This window comes from Anguilla rostrata, chromosome 12 (genome assembly GCF_018555375.3).
Source record: "Anguilla rostrata isolate EN2019 chromosome 12, ASM1855537v3, whole genome shotgun sequence".
Taxonomy (NCBI): Eukaryota; Metazoa; Chordata; class Actinopteri; order Anguilliformes; family Anguillidae; genus Anguilla; species Anguilla rostrata.
The window spans coordinates 30,751,737-30,774,295 of NC_057944.1; the positions used below are offsets into that span (position 1 = coordinate 30,751,737).

The window sequence follows — 22,559 nt, forward strand, 5'->3', positions numbered from 1 at the left end:
CTGGCCCCGGTGGTCACTGACTTAAAAATCAGACCGGGACAGAGTGGTCTGAGCTGTCACTGGCTGTTTGGAGGGCATACCTTCATATCACGTCTGCCCTTCCCATTGTGGGGCGGGTTTCAATAACTTAAATATTTATTCAACTCTGATCTAGTTGCATAATTATTTAGCAATGCAAGAAAGGTGGATATACTTTGTACCCTGCCCTTCGTCGTGAGTATTAAAACATACCCATACCGAACATGATTACTTCAGGTTCAGGTTACGAGAAGATGAAGAATTATTTCTAAGTCGTGTGACTAGGGGACTCAGAAACGTGATGCTGTAATATTCTAATAGCCTGCACTCACTTTGAGTTTTTCAGACCTGTTGGATATTGTAACTGTATCTGCTAATTATTCAATTAGACTTTCCTCCATTCGCTAGTGTGAATGGAGCGGCCTTGAAATACTGAGGGTGCCCGCTAGTCGCCGGTGGTGCTGTATAGGGATACGCAGCAGTTATCTAGGCGCCAAGTTGGCCCAGTCCAGAGATATCACACCGTGGAGGGTTCACACCGCGAGCGTGGTTAACAGCAAATGAACATTTGTTACTATGCCTCCCCTACGTGCAAGGAGGTTGTACGTAGGGGAGGCATAGTAACAAATGTTAATTCGCTGTTAACCACGCTCGCGGTGTGAACCCTCCACGGTGTGATATCTCTGGACTGGGCCAACTTGGCGCCTAGATAACTGCTACGCCCCCCCCCCCCGCCCCCCCCCCACCGAGGGTTGCCGGTTCAAACCCCACACTGGGCATGTTGAAGTGTCCTTGAGCAAGACACCTAACCCCTAACCCCTAACTGCTCTGGAGGGAAGTGGAAAAGGGAAGTGGAAAATAGTGTTGGAATGTTGAATGCAACAGACACAGGCTCATTTGGGAGCTTATGCAGAAATAAAGCATGTGAGCCCTCAGAGAGAGGACTGCAGAGAAATAACTTACAACCGCCCTACATTCCCTCTTTATGGCCTCGCAAATTAGTGACGAGCTGAATTGTGAGGTCATGCAATATGGCAGTTGGCGCAAGGACTTATGCTGTCAATTAGTAGGGCACCCTAGTTTCATCTCTCTCTCTCTCTCTGGCAGTGATGGTCGCCTCTGTTAATGTTTGTTCGATTATGTGCTTACATACATAGGTGGTCTGTTAAGATGTCATTCTCTTACTGTGCTTTCACAAGGTTATTGTGTTAGTTGTGATGGTGTAAAAGGGACTGAGAGGGTCTGGGACCTTGGCACAGCTGTGGGTCACGGCCTCCAGTTAAGTTGGGGGTTGCAGTTTCCTGTGCCACGGTATTGTGTTAGGAGGAGTTTGTTTGAAGTGTGAGGTAATTTGGATGTTACAGGAACTGCAAGGCAGGTGTGCAGGATCTCCAAAGTTGACCCGTAGATATTCCCTCTTTTGTCAAGGTGTCAGCCTTATCGCTACGCCATTTAGGATATCCATCTTTATCCGGAAGCAAAGGGGGGCTTGGTGACGTAGTCTCTGTTTGATTTGGTTGAGTTGGCCAGAATGTGGAGAGTTGTGCTGGGTCTGGGTATCCAAGCATTGCAGGTGTTTTCCGTTCCGTAGCCATCAACGGACACGCAACCCAGTGCGCAGGCATAAATAGCTTTTGCCAGCGTCCAGAAGAACCTCAACATTGCAAGCTTGGTATAACTGTAGCATGGCATAAGGTCTGTGTGCAGGGCCTCTGCGAGTCAATGAGCATATTTTGATCCTTGGATCTGAAGGTTTGATTGGAATTATCGGTTCCGTTGTCATGTTGTTAGTGTTTTGCACTGTCGTAGTCGCAGAGGCCAAAACATGTGATTGGGGAGAGGGGTGTGTCTGGGGGGGTTACAGGAATCCGTTGTTGGTTAACAGCGAATGAACATTTGTTACTATGCCTCCTCTACTTGCAAGGAGGTTGTTAACCCCCCCCCCCCCAGTGTCATGTATAGATTTGACCTTAGAATTATGAGTATCTGGCATAAGGGGTCTGGCGATCTTGAAGGGAAGTGGAAGGTAGTGTTGGGATGTTGAATGTAACAGACACAGGCTTATTTGGGAGCTTATGCAGAAATAAAGCATTTGAGCCCTCAGAGAGAGAGGACTGCAGAGAAATAACTTACAACTGCCCTACAACAGGAAGGTGTGCTGCTCTCCACAGTTTGGGGCTGAGACCAGGAGATCACACCTAGAGTGAGTTTCTTTATTTGAGTTGCATTTAATTTCAGTTTAGTTTCATTTAACAAGACGAGGAAAAGTGAACTACTGCTGAAAAGTGAAAATGGCCAGCTACGAGCAGGGAACTGAAAAGTTGCCACTCAGTTTTGCTTTCTTTTGTCTTTGTTATTTTAGTTTGTTTTAGTTAATTGTTTTTGCGTAATTTTGTTTGAGAAGGCAAAAATACTTCCTTGTGTAAAAATGTTCTGGAATGTTCCTCATGTTGTAGTACAGCTAATGCTTAGGACCCATCTTTTGTCTTCTCAAGCCCTTCCAATCAGCCACATAAGACAATGTGCTTGACAATAAAATCTTCTATGAGGGATACCTGCAGGCAGGCCAACTAGTGACCTCCAACTCAGAACAAAACAGTTTGGCTTCAACTCGATCAATTCAAACCACAAAAAAACAACACATTTGCCTATGCAAAAAGCAAAAGAATGACTGCAAAGCCACAGGTATTACTACTGTTGTACTGTTCAAAAACTGAAAGCTGAAAGTTTAAAAATCACTTCAGAATTTCAACTCCTGTTAGCCACTAGAAAATGTCACCAAAGCGGGTGCTATTTTCCTTTTGGGATCTGTCATGAGGGTCTATTCCCTGCTCTGCTCAAGTTTCTTCAGGAAGAGTCCTCTCGGCTGGCTGGCCAATTGTAGGCAAGGAAGCATTGCAGGGCAATCTGAGTACACAAGGACTTTAATCTGTAGAACAGTGCAGTAATGTACTATACATGACTATTGACTCATCAAATCCAGTTAAAGTAATATGAGAAGTTTCAATACCTACCCCCACTCAGTATCTACTTTATTGCTTCATTCTTGCTCTGACCTAAGGGCATTTGTATGGCTGTGTTAGCGATTTTCACTTTAATTTACTTTTGGAAACAATGCGGTTAACGTGTGGGAGAATTAGGCAATACCAGACCGATGCCATCATTCTTTCCCCTATCACAGCCCATAGAATTCCACACACAAATGAACAAGACAAAGATGGGTTTTCAAACTGAATTAAAAAAAAAAAAAACAAGAAGCACTGGCTTTCATGATCCATTATCCAGTGGCTGTCATAACATCATAATAGCCAAGGGTTGTACATTATGTCTTGTGCCTACCCCTCTGTCCACCATGTATGGCCCAAAGAGAAAAACAAATAACCAAAGCACCAAAAGGTGTCTTTCAAAATGAGCTTTATTGAATAAGCAATAAACACATTTATTTTGTTTTCTGATTATTAGATTTTCAGTTGTACATTTCGCAAGTCCAACCCCTTATATGAAGGATGTTCTCTGCAGCTAACTCCCTTGCCTAGTCTCATTCATTATACAATGTTACACAATGTTATAAGCACACACACTTCTGGCGAAGACAATACTGTAACAATGGGAAGCTAAAAGCACATATCATTGTATGTAATCGGATCAACAGGGATCAAAAATATTGCCACAGAAGTTACACTCGCGGTGTCTTCGTCCAGTAAACAGTGGTGATGCCTAAATCACATTTGGTGGTAGTGCAGGACTGTGAATACAGTACAAAATGAACAAAATTTAAAAAAAAAATAATTTATATTCTACCTTTGGATTTACAACACTATACTCGATTCAAAATCAGTAAAAAAAATATAAATACTGTGATTTAGCATCATATCTGCTGAGAAAAATTAGTTTCACAACATTGAACATCGGTTAAATTAAAAACATGGGAACGAGAGAGAATTTCCATATTTTGTTGTCACAAAGCACAGGGGGGCGAGGGGGCAATCAGAAACTGAGATGGGAATAACATTGAGTAACACATCTTAATAGCACCATGTGCCTGTCTCCAGACTTTGGGTTGGAATCAAACCAAGGTCGTGGCATTAAGAGCCCTTAATCTACTCACGAGGAGACGACCCATCACTGAACCCAGACGCAGAGAATACCCGGTAGGTGGATGAACAGTTGAACTGAGTGAAAACATGTCGTCAGAAAAAACAGACAAAAAATGAACCCAGACGGAATACTAGACACTGTACTAGATATTTCATCAGATTTCATCAGTGTTGTTTTTGCCTCTGTGCCTGGCTCCATGTCAATTTTCCAGGGCACGTTGACAAAGAAATACAAAGAGCTCCAGGGCTGCAGCACCTCTGGACTTCATAAAGAAAAACACAAATCCGCTGCATTGTTATCTAAATATGACGTTTAACATGGATTGCTGAATGCCCTGAGAATACAGTAGTTATATAGCATATATGATACAACCAAATGGTTAAGTCTATAAGTCTATCAAAGCACTTATATAGCATATGAAGTAGCTTGGACTGCAAAACACCCTCAGTCTTCTTTATGCATCCCCTGTCCTCCAAGTACAAAAAAGGGGATCGGAAAACAAACGGCATCTTTTACTGGGGAGTTCATACAGTCACAAAAATGGCTTTAAAAAAAAGTCGAACTTTCAGACTTTAAGATGAGCCCATTGGCGCGCAGACAGCAGGTCATACACCGGGGAGACGGTCGTGCTCAGGTCAGAGATGGTCATTCTGTTGGTCTCCTGCAGGTTGAACAGGTAGAGCCCATCCTTGGCCAGTGGCGGACAGCTACAGTGATTCAAGAGGAGCACGAGGGTACCCCTCAGGGCGATCAAGTTCTTCTCCACATGGATCTGCAGGACGTTCTTTACCACAACTTCACGGGACCCATTTTCTTTCACCGCCATGCTTTCCACTGACCCTATGAGTACTGGAACACGTACACACACGCACAGACACACACACACCCGAACATGCACACACAAGGGCACCATTTCAAAATTTACACAATTAATATTTTCCAGTAATTCCATTTTGAGTAATATCCATGGTCACATATGACCACCATATAATTTGGTCACCATATAATTTGTTTTACTGAAGTCATTGATTGTTACAATACCATTATGTTTCAGCAACTTTGGGTTTCAGAAAAATATATTCTGAAAATCTATTATTATGATTATGATCAATAATATTTAAAATGATGCAAACTAAACAACATTATTGTTAATTATTAATAATGTTAAATATTATATATTACTACTACTACTACTACTACTAATAATAATAATAATAATAATATAGCTACAAAGCCATCTAAAATTCACGAATAATAATTAAATATGTATCTAAATACATAAATAAATTGCACTGTGCTGGGCTGCACAAAACTCAGTGGAATGGAATAGGGCTGAATAAAGTTGCAACTAACATTCTCCTCTGTGCGAGTTACAGATGTACTGCACAAGGTTTACTTGAAGCTGTTCCAGGTACATTAGCGAATCCTTCAAACCACATCAATCCCACAACAGCAATTGCAGATATTTTGCAAAGCCTTTTTTTCCCACGGAGCGCAGGAACTGGTGCCGTAGGCTATGCGTGGCAAATTAATAACAATAATAATAATAATAATAATGATACCTCAGATTTATATAGCGCTTTTCTAAGTACTCAAAGCCGCTTTGCATGGGGGAAAAAAAGAAAGAAATAAAAAATAAAAAAATAAAAAAAAACTTTATTAGGTTGAAGGATAAAAGAAATTGTATCAAAAAAAAAAATATATATATATATATAAGTAAAAATAAAAACAATCAAACAATAAAGCTTGCTGGAGCTTGCTGGAGCTTTTTTTAGTTCATTACAGTGGTGGTAGAAGTTACAAGATGTAAGTGGTACTGTGCTGTTAGCCTTTATTGATCGCTGTACAAGGTTAATGTAAAGTAGCTAGCACAATCTGACAGCAGTAACCCGTAAAAATGTACTGTGAATGGTACTTGCTTCATCGAATGGTATGTGAAAAACATTTGATTACAGTCAGCGGCACCAAAATTTAATGTCACACCCTCAATAAACAGCAGAAGTCCTACTAGAAGATTTGATTACATCTTTTAAAGTTATATATTTTCTGAAATGTTATCGATTATGCTTGGCCACAGTCAGTGAAACTACACGAATTGAGCGTAGAGTTTCTATGTAAATTACGTCAAAAGGATTCAGCCCTGTTGTTTGCTACCTAAACTTCACAGCACAGTCATTGCCGTTATCATGATTGTAGCATGAAGTGTCTATTTTCACAATCCATTTAAACCATTTACAAATGACCAGGGACTTTGCAGTTAGAAGGCGGGATGTGTCAAGTCTCCAGTGAAAATATTGACCATATTGCTATCAGTCAGAATTCTGACAGAACCAATTGCCATATATGACCACGTACAATCAACCAAAAATGGAGCATCGTGTAGTTCTGGCAGGTCACGAGAGTCAAGCGCTCCGGCCGAATCAGCTGATGGCTCAGCTGAGTGATGTTCGCCTATCACAGTACATTCACTAACAGGGCGGTCTACTTAAACAGCCTCCCTCTACTCATTCGGCTGCTCCTCCTGCATGCAAGCGCTGCACGTTGCTTCGTAAATCGGCGCTTCTTCCTGCAATCCAGCTAGCCTACGGCACGTTGCCAGTCTAAACCAAGTCTACTTGCTACATGTTAGATGCTAGTCTAAGCTCACAGCCTAGGCACTATGAAGAAGTCTCGCTATTCATTTGCATTGCTCCTTACCTCTAAGCTCCAGCTGCAGCAGGCAGGCGATCCATTCGGGGCCAGCCACGCAAAGCGTTGTCTAAGCGGCTTATTCCAAATATTGAGGATACCAGTGCATTGTCCTCACTGCTAACTGGCCAGGGAGCTTCATTCAAGGAGCGCTGCTTTGCGCCGCCCCTCCATGGAGGACGCCATGTTCAAGCCTGGAAGCTGCTGCCACGTCCATATCTGCTAGCTGCAGATTTTTGCTGGGTAATGTCATCAACCTTATTTAAATTCTGCTGAGCTCTGAGTCTAGCGTAAACGCATAATATACAGTGTTGCCAACTATTTATATGGAAAGTAGCTATGGCCTCCTCTAAAAGTAGCTAAATTGACAACACCGAATATACACGTTCGATTGCGGGGACGTCTCACAGAGGGGCTGGTTCCACGAATATCGCAAGTCTTTCACTAAAAGCGGAAACGTTCCAACATATGCGGGCACAAGTTAATGGCACGCTTATTGTCGAGTTTCTTACCACCAGAGTCAAAGCTAGATGCGTCACTGCTAAAGAATTCCTGGCGTGAATGTTTTCGGCTACCTTCCTGAACGCAGTAGAATTGGGTCGTACGCTACATCCTCTACTTGATCAGAGCGGGGTCTTCCAATCAACCGTTTTACGCGAATTTGGGGTTCGTGCACGTAAATCTAAGCGGAAATGTCTGAATTGAGAACGCCAAAGTTCTCACGGTTGGCTGAGATGGGAAAAGTGGGCGTATCGATAACGAATCTTTTGTTCATTACGAACGGCTAACGGATTAAGGACAGTCGCTAACACGCAGCTACTAGATAGCCCTCATGCCTACTTCCTGGTGTAAACCGTTATTCCGGAAAAATTGGGCTGCGAGATGGCAGTTAAACTGGCTGTTATAGGTTTGGCAGATTGAACATGGGCGGCAGGGCGTGTTGCAAAGAGCTGAGATGTTGAGTCGTCTAAATTGTTCAAAGCTGCATTCTACCCTTCGCTGAATCGCTACACTACAAGGAGTGTTGGACTGTTACCGGCAAGTAGGCTACAGCCAATGTTGTAAATGCAAACCAGCTTCGGCTTCAACTTTCGGTTTCTGAAAGTTGTTCTCCACTGATTCACGATTTGCGCTTAAAAAGCCGGTTCCCTATCAGGACCCAATCATCGCGACAGAAAAATAAAAACATTAAATTAATATTGGTGTTAAATCTGCGAGGATACAATTTGGTTGGCTATCTAATTTAGCTGTCAGATCACGATGCTGAATGTTTAGGGATTGCTAATGTCCATTGTAATGAGACAAATTAGGCTAACGTTGTCTTATCCAACTGGTTCTCTCAATATTGTGCTGTTGCAAGACGCGAATGCGTACGTTCCGCATTCATAAGTGTATCGTTGAATTCCATGACACCTAAACGGGCGTTTAGGCTTATCACAGCGGAGAAGGGATTTCATGTAGCCTTCTCCGCGTCACTGCTCTGACCTCTTCATCGTGCATGTGATCAGGCATGTGCATTGCATTTTCGTCTAAATAGAGTAAATACGATGGCTAATAAAATAAATAAATACATTAATTAAATAAATAAATAAATAAATAAATAAATAAATAAAAGACTGGTTCCAATTCCTCTCCTAATATACTCATTCGGTAAGCATATTAGTAATGCAATGTGGCCCTTTAAAGCAGCCCACTGTGCCCAACTGTTAATATTTAAATAGCGACGTATTGAGAAATAATTCTTCGAACCTTCGATGCCTGCCCTCGCCCGGAGTGGCCCTTATGTCAGCGAATTAAGCGTTGCCGTTATCGTTGTTAGTGTTATGCCGGGCACCCACCGCACGCGTAGCGTAAGCGGCGCATAAGCAGCACGGCGAAGCAGCACGGCGCGGCGCGTAGCGTGTCTCCACTGGTTCCGTTTGTGTCGCGCAAAGGCTTGCTTAAAGCTCTATATTCATAGTAGCTCTCACAGTCTGCAGTGGGATTACATCGTGTATTTCACGTTTGTTCACGACTGTTGATTATGGGTTAAGTGAATACTTTGGTGAGAGACCTTTTTCAGTTTGTTAATTTGGTAATATTTCGTTAACTCATGTAAATACGTGAGAAAGTAAACGCTTTCAAGAATTACCATAAGCTTAAATCGCAACGTAGCCTGCATAATAATCAATCTCAAACTGTATTAATTTGTTTGCTTGGTTAACAAGCGTGCCAATTTCATGAAGAATATGTAATGGTCATAATAATAATAAATAATCCGTAATCAACCTTTGGGAATTCCCATCTTGTCATTCACGTCAAAACATTTATAGGATCAGATTTAGTAAAATCAGCTAATCATCAAAAAGATAGCGTAACAGTTTAATCTTGAAGGGATATGAACACCACAACGCCATGAACACCGGAAGCTTTGAAGTACAAGTGCAATAAAGGTTTGCTTACAACTTCATTTATAAAATAGGTGCATTTTCATCGTCAAGACCTAAATAAATCTAAATAACTAAAAGACTATATAATCTGATTTTTTTTAAAGCTCTGTGGATTATCAGATTTTTATTAACAAGCCCTTTTTGAAAGCACGGCGAACGAAGACATCGGAGAAGTCAAATAGGCTGAGCAATGGTTGGTTAAAAACTACCTTCCAATACTCGAGCTAACAAACCGCTGCTCCGTGCATTCACTTCTACGTCATTCAATAGTCTACGTCTTTCTGTGGTGTATTTTAAAATTTACCCCACCCCCTCCGCAAAATAAGATAGCGAAACTAAGTTTGCCTTTTCCCCAGGTTCCAGTTTTTTTTTTTTTTTTTCTGCAAGGACAATACAAAAACGAAAAGGCTTGTATTTTTTTAGCTGCTTATAAAATATCTGGGAGGTAACTAGGGACACACCCCCAGTAATATAAGGATGAAATATAAATCAGAGCATGTATACCTAGCATTTTAGAGCATATTTCTGTGTATAAACAGGCCATCGTGACGCGCGACAAGCCGAAAAAATAGAACAGAAGCGAAAAACTACGCTTCAGTTCGCTTGTGTCGTGCGAGCTTCGCAGCCGGTACGCGACGCGTTCGCATCTGGTGGAGACGACGTCGCCCGCTGCCGTTGTAATAACAGTACTTCAACTACGCTTCAGTTACGCGCGTAATACGCGCGTAGTGCGCTCGCGGTCGATACGCGTGCGGTGGGTGCCCGGCTTTAATCAGTTTAACCTTCAGGGTCCAGGTTGAACTATGCGGTTGTTCCCTGCACTTGGACCGGTACTTCTCTCTAGGGGTTTCGTCATACTTGTTCCTGGTTATGATTATACACTTTGTACGTCGCTCTGGATAAGAGCGTCTGCCAAATGCCTGTAATATAATGTAAGCGAAACTCAAAAACACGATCGCCAATCGTCTCGGCTTTCGGGACCAGGCTATGCATCTTTTCCAGCATATCCGTTTGGTAGGAGTCGCTTCCGATAGCGCAACGCAAGATTAGCCTCATCGTGACGCCTGATGGGCAGAAGCAGTAATATGTTCATCCAATCTCTGCATAATGCATTTCCCCACAAATTAAAAAAAAAAAAAAAAAAAAAAAAAATAGACTATTCAGCCTCGTAACTGCGTTCACAACTGGTCTCTCTTAAGGCAAGTGTTTCAACCCCGGAGTACCCACTGTTGGAAACTGCATTTCCTTATGCTTCATGGTTCTTTATATGATCTCACCATGGCAAATATGCTTAAATTAGCTATATATTGTATACACCTCAAGCTTTTAATCTGAGAAAATGAAGAAACTTGTCATTATTGCATACTAGCACTGTTTTCCGTCCTCTCCTCCATGACCCGGTACCTGTGGTGGCGCCCCCATGCGAGCCCTGAGGAGCCTTCATTGGGAAATGCCATGACGAAATCTGGTTGCCGTCCGCCTCTGTCTCATTGGCAATGTGGTCCCCATTCCGGAGTTCTACACCACCACTCCTGCTCCAGTGCGGCAACGGCAGCAGTGATGGTTCCCAGCATCCTCAGTGAAGCTACGGGGCTTTGGACATGTACTTCTTCATCCGTTGGCATTGACATAATTTCCGTTCAAAAGCTATGAGCTTTGCAGTATAGGAGCACGGCTGCTACTGTCTACTGGCAAGTACCGGTGTCGCAGCCGCCAATGTTTCCTCTATAATCAGTTTCCTGCTGCTGCTAGTGCTGCTGCTACTGCTGCTGCTGGGTGCTACTGCTACTGAAGCTGCTGCTGCTGGTACTGCTTCTGCTGCTGCTGCTGCTGCTGCGTACTGCTGCCACTACTGCTGATGTTACTGCCGCTGTGTTGCTGTTGCTGATGCTACTGCTCCTGCTCCTGCTGTTTATTGCTGCTGCTGCTGCTGCTGCACTACTACTGAACGAGGATTCATTACACTAATATGAGTAGTATATTTCCCTCTAATTGGTTTAAATCTCTGTGCTGGGGGGAAATACGAACAAGCTGCTGGTACACATAGCCTAATGATATTTGGTGATTAGTTTGAATGGCCTTGGACTTACGAGGTAGCTGAGCCACTGACTGACATGCTTGTCACAATCAACAACCTGAGCCGACCAGAGGAGGATGGGTTTCCCCCTTGAGCCTGGTTCCTTCCGAGGTTTCTTCCTATCTGCCACACAGAGTTTTCCTTGCCACTGTCGCCTTAGGCTTGCTCCTGTGGGGGTTCAGGTCAGGGTTGTCCGTAAAATGCATTGTGACAACTGCCGTAAAATACACTATACAAATAAATTTGATTGATAGAAGCCAAGGCCATACACGTAGGCATAGCCTTTAACATTACAAATAGTATTTTCCCCTGGTTTAATTTTACTCTTGCTTCAGGGGAAAGGCAAAAAAAAAAAAAAAAAAAACCCTTGGTACACATAGCCACTGACCCACAACGTTAGAACAGCCTCGAGCTGACCGGATGAAGGGCCCTTCCGGTAGCCGAATGGCATTTCACATAGTCATCACTTCAGCCGGAGACTAAATGGACTGCATTTATATAGCGCTTTTATCCAAAGCGCTTTACAATTGATGCCTCTCATTCACCAGAGCAGTTAGGGATCAGGGGTTAGGTGTCTTGCTCAAGACTTCGACACGCCCAGGGCGGGGTTTGAGCCGGCAGCCCTCCGACTGCCAGACAATCGGTCTTGCCTCCTGAGCTATGTCGCCCTATGTCGGAGACTAAGTACTAACAACATGTCGGCGTATGTTTGCTTTGGGGGTTTTTGCTGCTGCCCCCTCCTGGTCTTGTCCGTGCATGCTTGTATGGATGGCAATGAGTGAGGATTCATTTACACTGATGCAGGTAGTAGCATATTTTCCCCGGTTTAGTTTAAATCTCGGCGCTCGAGGGGAAATACCGACAAGCTGTCGGTACACATAGCCTAATATTACATCTCACATAGTATGTTCCCCTGGTTTATTAATTAATAATTTATCTAACTAGTGGCCTCAGGGGAACGTCCAACATGCTGTTGGTACACATAACCACTGATCCATAAAAAAAAAAAAAAAATATATAGACGGCCTCAAACCGAAGGGCTTGACTGGACGAAGGGCTTCCTCCAGGTGGTCGTACACATAGTCATCACGTCATCGTTGAACACGTGCTTCACATCACTGCTCTTACTGCTGCTGCGCTATGGCTCCTACGCTGCTGCGTTACTGCCACCGCGCTCCTGCTGCTGCTACTACTGGCCTATGCAACGAGTTAGGATTCATTTACACTGACGTAGTCGGTAGTATATTTCCCCCGGTTAGTTCAAATCGCGGCGCTCGGGGAAATACCGACAGCTGTCGGTACACATAGCCTAATATCATACCACACATAGTATGTTCCTTGGGGTTATTAATTAATATTACATCTAAGTATTTGCCTCAGGGGAATGTCCAACATGCGTTGGTACACATAACCACTGATCCATGTAAAAATATAGAAGGCCTCAAGCCGAAAGGCTCGACTGGACGAAGGGCTTCCTCCAGGTGGTCGTACACATGGTCATCACATCAGCCGGAGACACTTATTAATAGCATATCGGCATATGGTTGTTTTGGGGTTTGGCTACTGGCCTCCCGGCCTTATCCACGCGGGCTGCGTGGTTGGCGGGAGAGCTCCAGAACAGAGCCATACCGCCAAACATAACTGTATTGCCTTTATTGTCAATAAAGTTCTACTTGATGACAGTGGTCCTGACAGAAATGGAGCATCGTGTAGTTCTGGCAGGTCATGAGAGTCAAGCGCTCCGGCCGAATCAGCTGATGGCTCAGCTGAGTGATGTTCGCCTATCACAGTACATTCACTAACAGGGCGGTCTACTTAAACAGCCTCCCTCTACTCATTCGGCTGCTCCTCCTGCATGCAAGCGCTGCACGTTGCTTCGTAAATCCCCTCCACCACCCCAGCTCCATCCCCATGCGTCAAGAATTTGCATTCTCCATTCCTATGTGTTAAGAAGTTATATTGCTCCATCCTTATGTGTTAAGAAATTGTATTTGCTCCATTCATATGTGTTAAAAACTGCTTTGCTGCTGGATCTGTTCTGTGTGTACCCCTCTAGGGGGGGTTTGGCTGCTGGCCTCCCGGCCTTATCCACGCGGGCTGCGTGGTTGGCGGGAGAGCTCCAGAACAGAGCCATACCGCCAAACATAACTGTATTGCCTTTATTGTCAATAAAGTTCTACTTGATGAAAATATAGTTCGCCAAGTTGCGCCGTGGTTCTGGACGGTTTTGTGCTTGTTTTGTTGCAAAGCCATACGTGTGTAGTCATACAATAACAGGAGGCATTACCTGTCTTTTTGCATAGCTCATGCAGAGCCTTCTGGGTGTCCGAAGTTATAAGCTCACAGTGCCCCGAGTTCTCTGCAGAGGCAAAGACACATTGGTTAGAGTGACACTGACGGCTAAGGGAATTCAATCAAAGACCCCTAAACTGTTTACAGGCACATGCGTTTGCAATCAAGCCCCACAGATTAGCCTCAGTAAGATACTCTATACACTGTATAGGCCACTAGTTAGTAAATTATTTCTTTTCCTACCAGCATGCTATTTTGTTAATGACCGATGTGTACGTGGATCCATGCATATGAGGTTGATTTGTGTGTTATTTTACACCTTTTCCCGCTTCTTGGATTTTTCAGTCTTTACCAACATTGAAGTTGTTTGATTGAATATGAAAAAGTCTGTGACTGAATTGCCCTTAAACCGGCCAAGTGCATTTGATTTAATCTTGATGGGACCCGTTCCCTGCATAAAAGACCCACCTGCCCGCTTATTATGTGACTGTTGCAAGTCACCTAATTTTCTTCCTTTTAAAATAAACCAACCGATGGGAAATGCACTCTGAACAGTGACCCTAAGCATAACACGATCTCCTGATAAGTAGCTTGTGAAGTAATGGGGTTCCTTGCTGAAGGCCTGCAATTCTCATGCTCCACAGTATTTATAATAAACCCCAACTGTCCCCCAGCCTGTGGGTTTCAGGAACCGGAAAAGAATAGGCGCTGAATGACAAGACTGATCTAAAGCTCCCAACAGCAAGTACCCTGAAAAGGTACTTTGAGCACCGTGTTTGAAACTACTACACAAGTGGAGTTGTTGCGGTTGTCGTTGTAGTTGGACAGGCAGACGCAGGCGGGACAGACAGACAGACAGACACGCTCGGGCGCGGCCTCCGCTGCGGGACTCACCCCTGTGCCGGACGGCGGGGGTGGCTCTGCGGAGGTGTCCCGCACAGCAGTAGTGCTGGGTAGTGTTGTACTGGAAGTGTCCGCAGCAGGAGAGGCCGGGCGTCCTGGGGTACGGCAGCTGCTTCTGGGCCGAGGCGCAGCACTGGAGGGACGCGTTGGCGATCAGGTGGACCCCGCAGCACTGCGCCTTGCCATGGTGCCCCGCCTGCAGGCTGTGGAGGTGGCCAGAGCAGCACTTCGTTTTGGGGTCCCCAGGGTCATAGGGCTGGACCCCACAGCACCCCATTCCCCTTTTCCCTGGCCATCTTCAAAGAAACAAAGAAATAAACACTCAATTTAGCAACATTCCCGAGTGGATATTAATAATAATAATAATAATAATAATAATAATAACAATAATCATTATCATTTTTCTAATTTAACTGTGTAGTAGCCTACTGCTTTATAAATATGGTGTACAAAGAAAAAATGTACAAATATTAAATTAAATTGGTGGGCTGAAAAAGACCCAGGAGTCCACTGCAGAGGGCCCTTACAGTATCTGTGATGCAGGAAAATTGTAATCCAATAAATAACACAGAATCCTGTTGCATGATTAATTGAACAAGCCCAGTTCCCAAGCCATTATACTAATACACGTAAAGTTGCAATGCAAAGATGTGTACCAAGTGCCCTGAGGTACTGGAAAACTGAACATCTGCCACGCCAAACTGAGTCACTAACGATAGCAACATGTTGAAGTGAACCGCTGTGACCGCTGCAAAGCCCTCAACCAAGCTTAACACTATGAGTCCCCCTCAGGATTGTATAAGGCCCTATCCTACCAAGGCTTCATCCTTTTGGAGTTCGGTGGGTGAGAGTTCCTTGTGTCACCGCTGCTCTGACGCCCCTTACCATCTCACCAGGCTCCTACAGGTTACTGTCACAAGCGGGAAATGTGCCTCTACTCCAGGGATACTTATGCTGCCTTCACGTGCTGTCAGAAATATTTGTATTTACGAGTTGCGCACACATGAATGACCCAGCAAAGTGGGTCATTTTCCAGTGTAAAATTTCTTGCTATGATACCTGAATTGCCGAGTTGTGACATTTCGTGTTGTCCCTGCTTGCCTTCATAAATAAAATACTAGCATCAAAAAGAAACGACTAAGAGCACTTGAGTGCATGACGTTACAATTTGTACTTGTGAACTCGGAGGTAACGAGGAGCACATGAAGGCAGCATTAATTCTGACCCTTGAGGCCAGTAGCGCTGCTGGCTTTCATTCTTCCCTTCCAGTCAGGGAAAAAATTAGACCTGGGACACCAGATCACTGGCCAATCAGTGACACTAATGAATCATTAACTGTTATCTGTAGTTAGAAGCCAGCAGTACCACTGCTGCCTTTACTGAACTTACTGAGGAGCCGGCACAGATAGAGTATATTTGGGCAGTCCATGCTGGTAGACAACAAGGGCCTGTTTGTAATATGAAAAATGTCACGAGAGGAAGTTAGGAGATGTCCGTACACTGGAAAAACAAATTCTTCTTTTTATAGTATTGCTGAGAAAAAAGGCAGGGGACCAGAGTGCACCAAGCACTGCATCATGCAAGGAGGGTATTCAGCCAAACACCAGGCATTTGACCAGGTGACATTTACATGAGCATGTGGGAAATTCCATTCTTCCCACCGCATATTCTGGAGGCAACTCCCAAGCAATTAAAGCAAGAGGAGAAGTTAGCCAAGAATTCCAGCCACTCAAAGACAACCAGTCTGCATCCTTTACATCAACTGGTACTGGCAGTTAGCCAAGGCCATTCCAGGGGCATTCAGCAGATCCTTTTGGAACAGAAAATATGTTCATGCACAGTAGGCGATCTGGGAAACAAGGTATGGCTTCCACATCAATAAAGGATAAGACCAGGCGATATACTGCTGCACTGAGAAAATGTTTAATTCCTGGCATGTAAACTGACTGAAGTGGGCTGTCTGGGCCTGAAACTGTGAGATCAAAAGGCTCCAGAATCTGGGTGGAGGAACATTCCAAACCTCACAACAGTGAGGACAAAGAAACGCTTCTCCAAGATCCCACATCAATTCTGGAGTCATAAACAGGAGCCACACTATCCTCTTTAAAAGGGAAAAAAATTACAAGATGAGGATCCCATTGCTGTATGTCCCTATCTGTCTCATAGGAACTCTCTTTTGGTACTTTGTGTATTGCTCTCAGGTGGATTTTTGATGAATCACTTGTTGTACGTCGCTCTGGATAAGAGCATCTGCTAAATGCCTGTAATGTAATGTAATGAATCCGTTCAGATTCATTATTTTGTGTACAATCCTTAAAAAAAAGAAGCCATTTTTTAAGTGGGGAAACTCACAGACTACTCAGACATGCCTAGATGTGATATCAAAAAATGGGCTGCAAACCATGCTTTCTGTCAGGTTTCATTGACTTAATTTTGCGTTTTCGTAAATCCATTCTATTGGCTATATCCACGCCCGAAGCAGGACATCTTCTTCTATGGGGCTGCGACCGGGCACCAACAAGTGAAATTTCTGCTCTCCAAAAAGCTAATGCAGAAGTTTACTAACGGTTGGGATGTACAATTGCAAAAAATAGTTCCAAATCAGAAGTGATATTACTGTTATTCGAAACATATTCTGAATAGACATAAAATACACAAAGAGGCATGCACAGGGTTCATACACTTTTTCACCAATGATTTTCAATGACTTTTCCATGACTTCTCCACAACCTTTAACTGAATTTCCATGACCAAAACAAATGACTTTATCTCAGCGGGACGATTTAAAATTATTTATTGTAACACTAAGTAAAATTAGGTCTGCATCTGAAACATATGGTGCCTCTCTAAGACAAATAAACACCAGACAGACACACTTAGATACATTCTTTCATTTTTTAATTCGAATAGTTTTCGTCAATGTCTCAAACAGGGCTCGAAATTGCGACCATTTTGGTCGCATATGCTCCCAAAATTTAATCTGTGCGACTTCGAAATATAATTGGGAGCATTTGTGCGAGTGCAAATAATTGTTCTGGTGCAACCTTTTTTTTTTTCTTTTTTCAGTCGAACGTCTCTTTCTCTGTACATTCGCTAGTTAGTACACTCAGTATGTGTCTTGTGAGCTGACGGTGACCCTTCTAATCAATCGTGAGCTTGACATTCTTACCTTTAATGCTGATTTTAAATTGGTTAATATTAGCCTTCAATCACTCCCTTTTGCAGCGCTCCACTGTCACGCGACACAGAGAGCTAATGCGTTTACTTGTTACCTGAAGACAAAAGTTTATGTTCAATTTATTAGCGTTATCGAAAGCTGAAAAGTTGAAGCGAACGATTACGGCATTTTTATTTTTTTTGAAACATTAACGTAGTGTTTTGTGTAGCGACCCGGTTGAAACAGCTAATTTCTCCGATGCAGTTTACTGGCGGTTGATTTAATTAGCGGTATTAATGTGACGAGAAGCGCTTTGTCGTTTGAATGTATAACACGCAATTCCTTGAAGAGTCGACACATTTTAGGCGTGACAGTTTAACTGTTACTTGTAAACCGTACTGTTATTGTCGTTTTTTATCAATAAAAATCTATTGCATATATTGTTGGTGCTCCTTACATTTTGGTGGGTGCTCCTAACTTTTTGAAATTGGTAGCACCAGTGCTACCAAGTAAAGAAAGTTCATTTCGAGCCCTGATATATAATTGAAGCTGCACTTCCCTGGCATATTGTTGGCACAGTAGGGCCTACGTTTACTAACTGCTACATTAGCAGAAGCGTGCCTGTTGGGCGTGCCTGTAAACAGACTGAGCCAGACCGAATTAACTTCTCACACCACCAAAATACCGCGAAGGTTACGTGCCAATTTACGTTTTATTACTATACATACTATTTTTATGATTGGATTAATTAGCAATTGTATTTGATGCAACTGTAGCTATATTTCCATTACTTTTTCAAAACTTTTCAAAAAATATTATTTTCCATAACTTTTCCAGGGCCTGGAAATTGCATTTTAAATTTCAATGACTTTTCCAGGTTTTTCATGACCGTACGAACCCTGCATGCAATTGTACTATGAGTTTCCTGTTTTTTGAAATTGAGATTTATCATGATTTTTGAAGTCCTAAACGATTTCCCCATTTGGACGGTAGTCAAACCCACTGAGAAGCTGCAGTGGAGGGGTAAGTCTCTCTACTAAAGCTATCGGCAAGGTTGTGCTATGCAGATATAAATGATAAACAACATTTCAATAAAGTCTGGGCTGAAAAAAGTGAACATATTCTTTAACACTGATGAAGAAATTTTCCCTTCTGGGACAAGTATGGGACGCTCGCTCTCAGGCAAGCAAACAGATGCATGCGCCAATAAGTAGCCTGTTTTTAGGATACTGTCGACAGATGTAGCAGCTACCGGTGTCCAGCACAGCATAGATCCTTATCGGGGTCATAGGTCTGTTCTCCGCAGCAGTGCAGGCCTCGTTGTGGGTGCAGAATCGACCCGCACTGAGTTTCTGATTGTGGGCAGTGAATCCTGGTCCCAACGCACTCCGCTCCCTCCAAACTGCATCCGATCAGGTCATGAAGCACTCCGCTGCAGCACAGCTTTGTCTGGTCCAGCACACTGTACGACTTCTCTCCACAACACTGTGGAAGAGAGACCCGCAGCTCACCAGAGGAACACGCTGACTAAAGACGCACACACACACATGCTATTGTTACGCATCGAAAACCCACCCACAATAACTGACTGAGCCAAATGAGGTTAGAACTGCCTTGACAGATTCCTCACACTGTCAAGTACAATTTACAAAGCAAATCCATTTTCACTGAAGTTCTGAAAATTAAAAAAAAAAAAAACATTTTAAAAGTCTCAATTGTTGCATTGAAATGAATATATGTTCAATTTCATCTTTTCGTGTGGTCATTTTCATACTTTCATAATGTAAAAGAGAAAAGTTGTTTGTCTGCCTTAGGATGGGATACGTTGTTATAAATACCAAAAATGATCAATAAAATGATAACATTATAGCAGTTGATTTATAAACATTGGGCCAAAATCTACAAGCAAATTTTTTACCAGAAGCACATCCCTAAGTCACGGAAGGAAACATTTTGCAGATCATTTCCAGAGACATGCGTACACACATAAACATGTCCATTTCTATACGAATGGACACATATTAGTGTACACCCACTTTTTTCACAAAAAACATGCATGATTTACTCTCATAATCTTATGTCTACACACCACCACACACCCCATTTGGGCCACACACACAGAAAACCTGTGAGTTTTGTGAATAGTAACCAGCTACAGACGGTTGCTGGAGAACCGTGCACAGACCAAAATGCAGTCCTCATGCACATGTGCACGTACTGTACACCCACACACTCACAGACACACAAGTACTCTCACACACATCTATGCACATACACATGAACACACATTTACAGAAACACACACAAGCAAGGACATGCAAGGTTTTGCACTCACACGTTTGCCCGTACACACGCAGACACACGCACGCTCGCACACACACACACACACACACACACACAAACAAACTAACACTCACAAAAGAATTTAGCTCACTCACCTACAGACCAGCAGTCAGTGCTCAGACTGAAGCTCATTTGAGAGAGCAGTGAGCAGTGAGCAGTGAGCAGTAAAAGCTGCACCACTGAATGACTGCATCCCCCTCTTACGTACGTACTGTGCATTACACACACTTTTGTGTTTTTGACTTTTTTTAAGAAGAATTTTTTTTTCTTCTTCTTTTTGTCCAGCTTTATTTTCATAGGCTGTGTACAAGGCTGTAAAGGAGGGCAAAATTTATATAGTGGCTATTGGATTTCTGGAAATTTGAGGTGATTAGCATTGGCCAATGACGGATGATTGTCCTGATGGTGGAGCTCCCCCTTGTTTCAGTTCAGGATTTGCAGCCACACTTGAGTCTAATTCTAACTGCAATCTATCATTAAAGTGGATTTTAACAGAAGGCAATGGGATGCTTATTCTGGCTCCGGTTGAATGGAAGTGACATAATGACGCTTAGGATCCCCACTTAGAAGCCAGGCTTCAAGAGTGCTGATAGAGACACGGGCCTGCAGGGGCAGTAACACAGGACTTTATGACGGCCAGTGAATCATTGCTTCAGATGCCTTACAGACAAACAATCGCTGCTTCTGATTAAAACTGCAGCCACCACATAACCCTCTGTGTAAGGAGGTTATGTGTTGTTCACACATGGTCAATTGAGACGTCCCTTGCACGTCATTAGTTGTCCAATGACCATGATATGCACTTTTGTACGTCGCTTTGGATAAAAGCGTCTGCAAAATAAATGTAATGTAATGTCATTACATGAGCAACTAAACATGAGGAGTTTAAATATTTGTTTTTGTGTGTGTGTGTGTGTGTCTGACTGGAAGACGGCAAATTGGTGTGTTTTGGGTAGGATTAGATATTTGTTTTGGCAACAAGTATCGTTCGACAGGCATACTTAACTTAGTCTGTACTGACGTTATTGCAAATTTGTGTATTTCCATTTGGCCTTTCAAATTATTTGCGCTGACAATGTAACCATAGAGTGCAATCATACATGCGGTCTCTCTCTCTCTCCATCTCTTTCTCCCTGACTAACTTCCCAACTCTAACAACACCACACTCGTAGTATAGTCAGGAATGTGGGCGAATAACTAGCTTGGTTGCATGTAGGCTATTGCTTAGGAGCTGAAGTTACGCTACCTACTCTGGCACTACCAGGAACGATACTCATTTGTATCTGAGCTAAGTTATTCAGTCACGCCAGTTAAACTGTACATATATACACACCACCCCACACAAACACAACCAACCTACCGTTTGCCCTTCCCCCTTTCGTCCATAGACAAATGGACACATGCGCGCACGCAAACACCATTCCAACCTTCCTATATTTACCATAGTTCTCCCCAGTTAGATTAGATTGTGTATGCACTGTGTTTGTACGTTAATTATTTTATTAAAGCCGTTTTGATATTACCAGAATGTGAGAATCAATATAGTTGGGCAAAGAACTAAATCCTTCAGGTTATCTCTTAAATCTTTGATTTAATTATTTGACCTTTCATTTTTGTAATTTCGATTATTAATTGAAGTTCCAAATTTATGGTTGGATAGTCTAGATAACTAATTTAATGAGACTGATTTTCAACTGTGCGGTTACACCGCGACGCCTACGCAAATGGTGTGACGTGAAAATAAAGAAGCGTATTCCTGGCATGTCCCGTGTAAAGCTACATGGTCATTTCCCCGACATTAATGATTATGGGAAACCACAAGCCACAGTGGGTGGGTAACCACAAAGTGGCTGTTATTACACATCAAACTGGCACACATCAAACTGGCACTACTCTCCAAAGGATTTCTGTTTGTGAACACCCAACATTCCAAAAAAGCCATTGTGCCCTTTGATAGACAGCAAACAAATTAAGTATAGAACAAAATAAATAAAACACACACACACAATTACAAACACACACACACAGTTTGCAAAATACATAGAATAATTCTCCAGGCAAACGGTCCGAGTGAACTGAAACACAAAGACTTCTTTGTCCTATCGTTCGGTTTCTTTGGCAGGAAAAAAAAAGGGGGAAGGGCTTACCTGGTTTTCATTTGGATATTTTGTGGTCACCTTGCCACCACAGCAGATTTGGTTTCTGGGGTCATACCCCACCGAACCACAGCATCGCCCCTCATATATACCTGTGGGAGGTTGGGAAGGGGTAGGGGAGAGAAGGATAGAGGTTGCTCTGTGAAGATAAAGTACAGACCTATGCTGACAGGAGAGGGAGAGCAGTTTGAGGCGAGTGAGAAAGATAGTGGAGATGATTAATGGTAGCTAAGGACAGCGTCTTTACACCATGAAACAAAAACATTCTGTACAATAGATTTGGTGAAAGAAAGACATTGCTCTAAATGAGCATTGCCTGTACAGATTTATGCACCACAGTCATAGGTAGCATACAACACGTTTCATATCTCTGGGGGTTTTCTCGAATGGTACTATGA

General features: G+C 43.0%; 1 protein-coding gene and 1 long non-coding RNA gene across 2 annotated transcripts; one reads left to right on the forward strand and one right to left on the reverse strand.

Moving 5' to 3' along the window:
- Positions 1–3,415: 3,415 nt before the first annotated feature.
- LOC135235902 (uncharacterized) lies at positions 3,416–22,298 on the reverse strand. Its single transcript, XM_064301909.1, has 5 exons — positions 22,153–22,298; positions 18,915–19,147; positions 14,497–14,801; positions 13,598–13,669; positions 3,416–4,965 (listed from the first exon to the last, which is right to left on the reverse strand). Exons 3-5 carry the CDS (start codon positions 14,780–14,782, stop codon positions 4,682–4,684), a joined length of 642 nt encoding a protein of 213 aa, XP_064157979.1. The 5' UTR covers positions 14,783–14,801; positions 18,915–19,147; positions 22,153–22,298; the 3' UTR covers positions 3,416–4,681.
- On the forward strand, positions 16,594–16,832 carry LOC135235903 (uncharacterized). The gene is made up of 2 exons (XR_010324457.1): positions 16,594–16,731; positions 16,796–16,832. It is a non-coding gene; the product is annotated as an uncharacterized LOC135235903 (long non-coding RNA).
- Positions 22,299–22,559: the final 261 nt, after the last annotated feature.

Excerpts from the sequence above, each read along its gene's own strand:
- LOC135235902 (XM_064301909.1), bottom strand. The coding sequence starts at position 14,782 with ATGGGGTGCTGTGGGGTCCAGCCCTATGACCCTGGGGACCCCAAAACG. Across the intron at positions 13,670-14,496 it reads CCCCGCCGTCCGGCACAGGG|AGAACTCGGGGCACTGTGAG; the intron begins GTGAGTCCCGCA and ends TTGCCTCTGCAG. Across the intron at positions 4,966-13,597 it reads TGAGCTATGCAAAAAGACAG|TACTCATAGGGTCAGTGGAA; the intron begins GTAATGCCTCCT and ends TACGTGTTCCAG.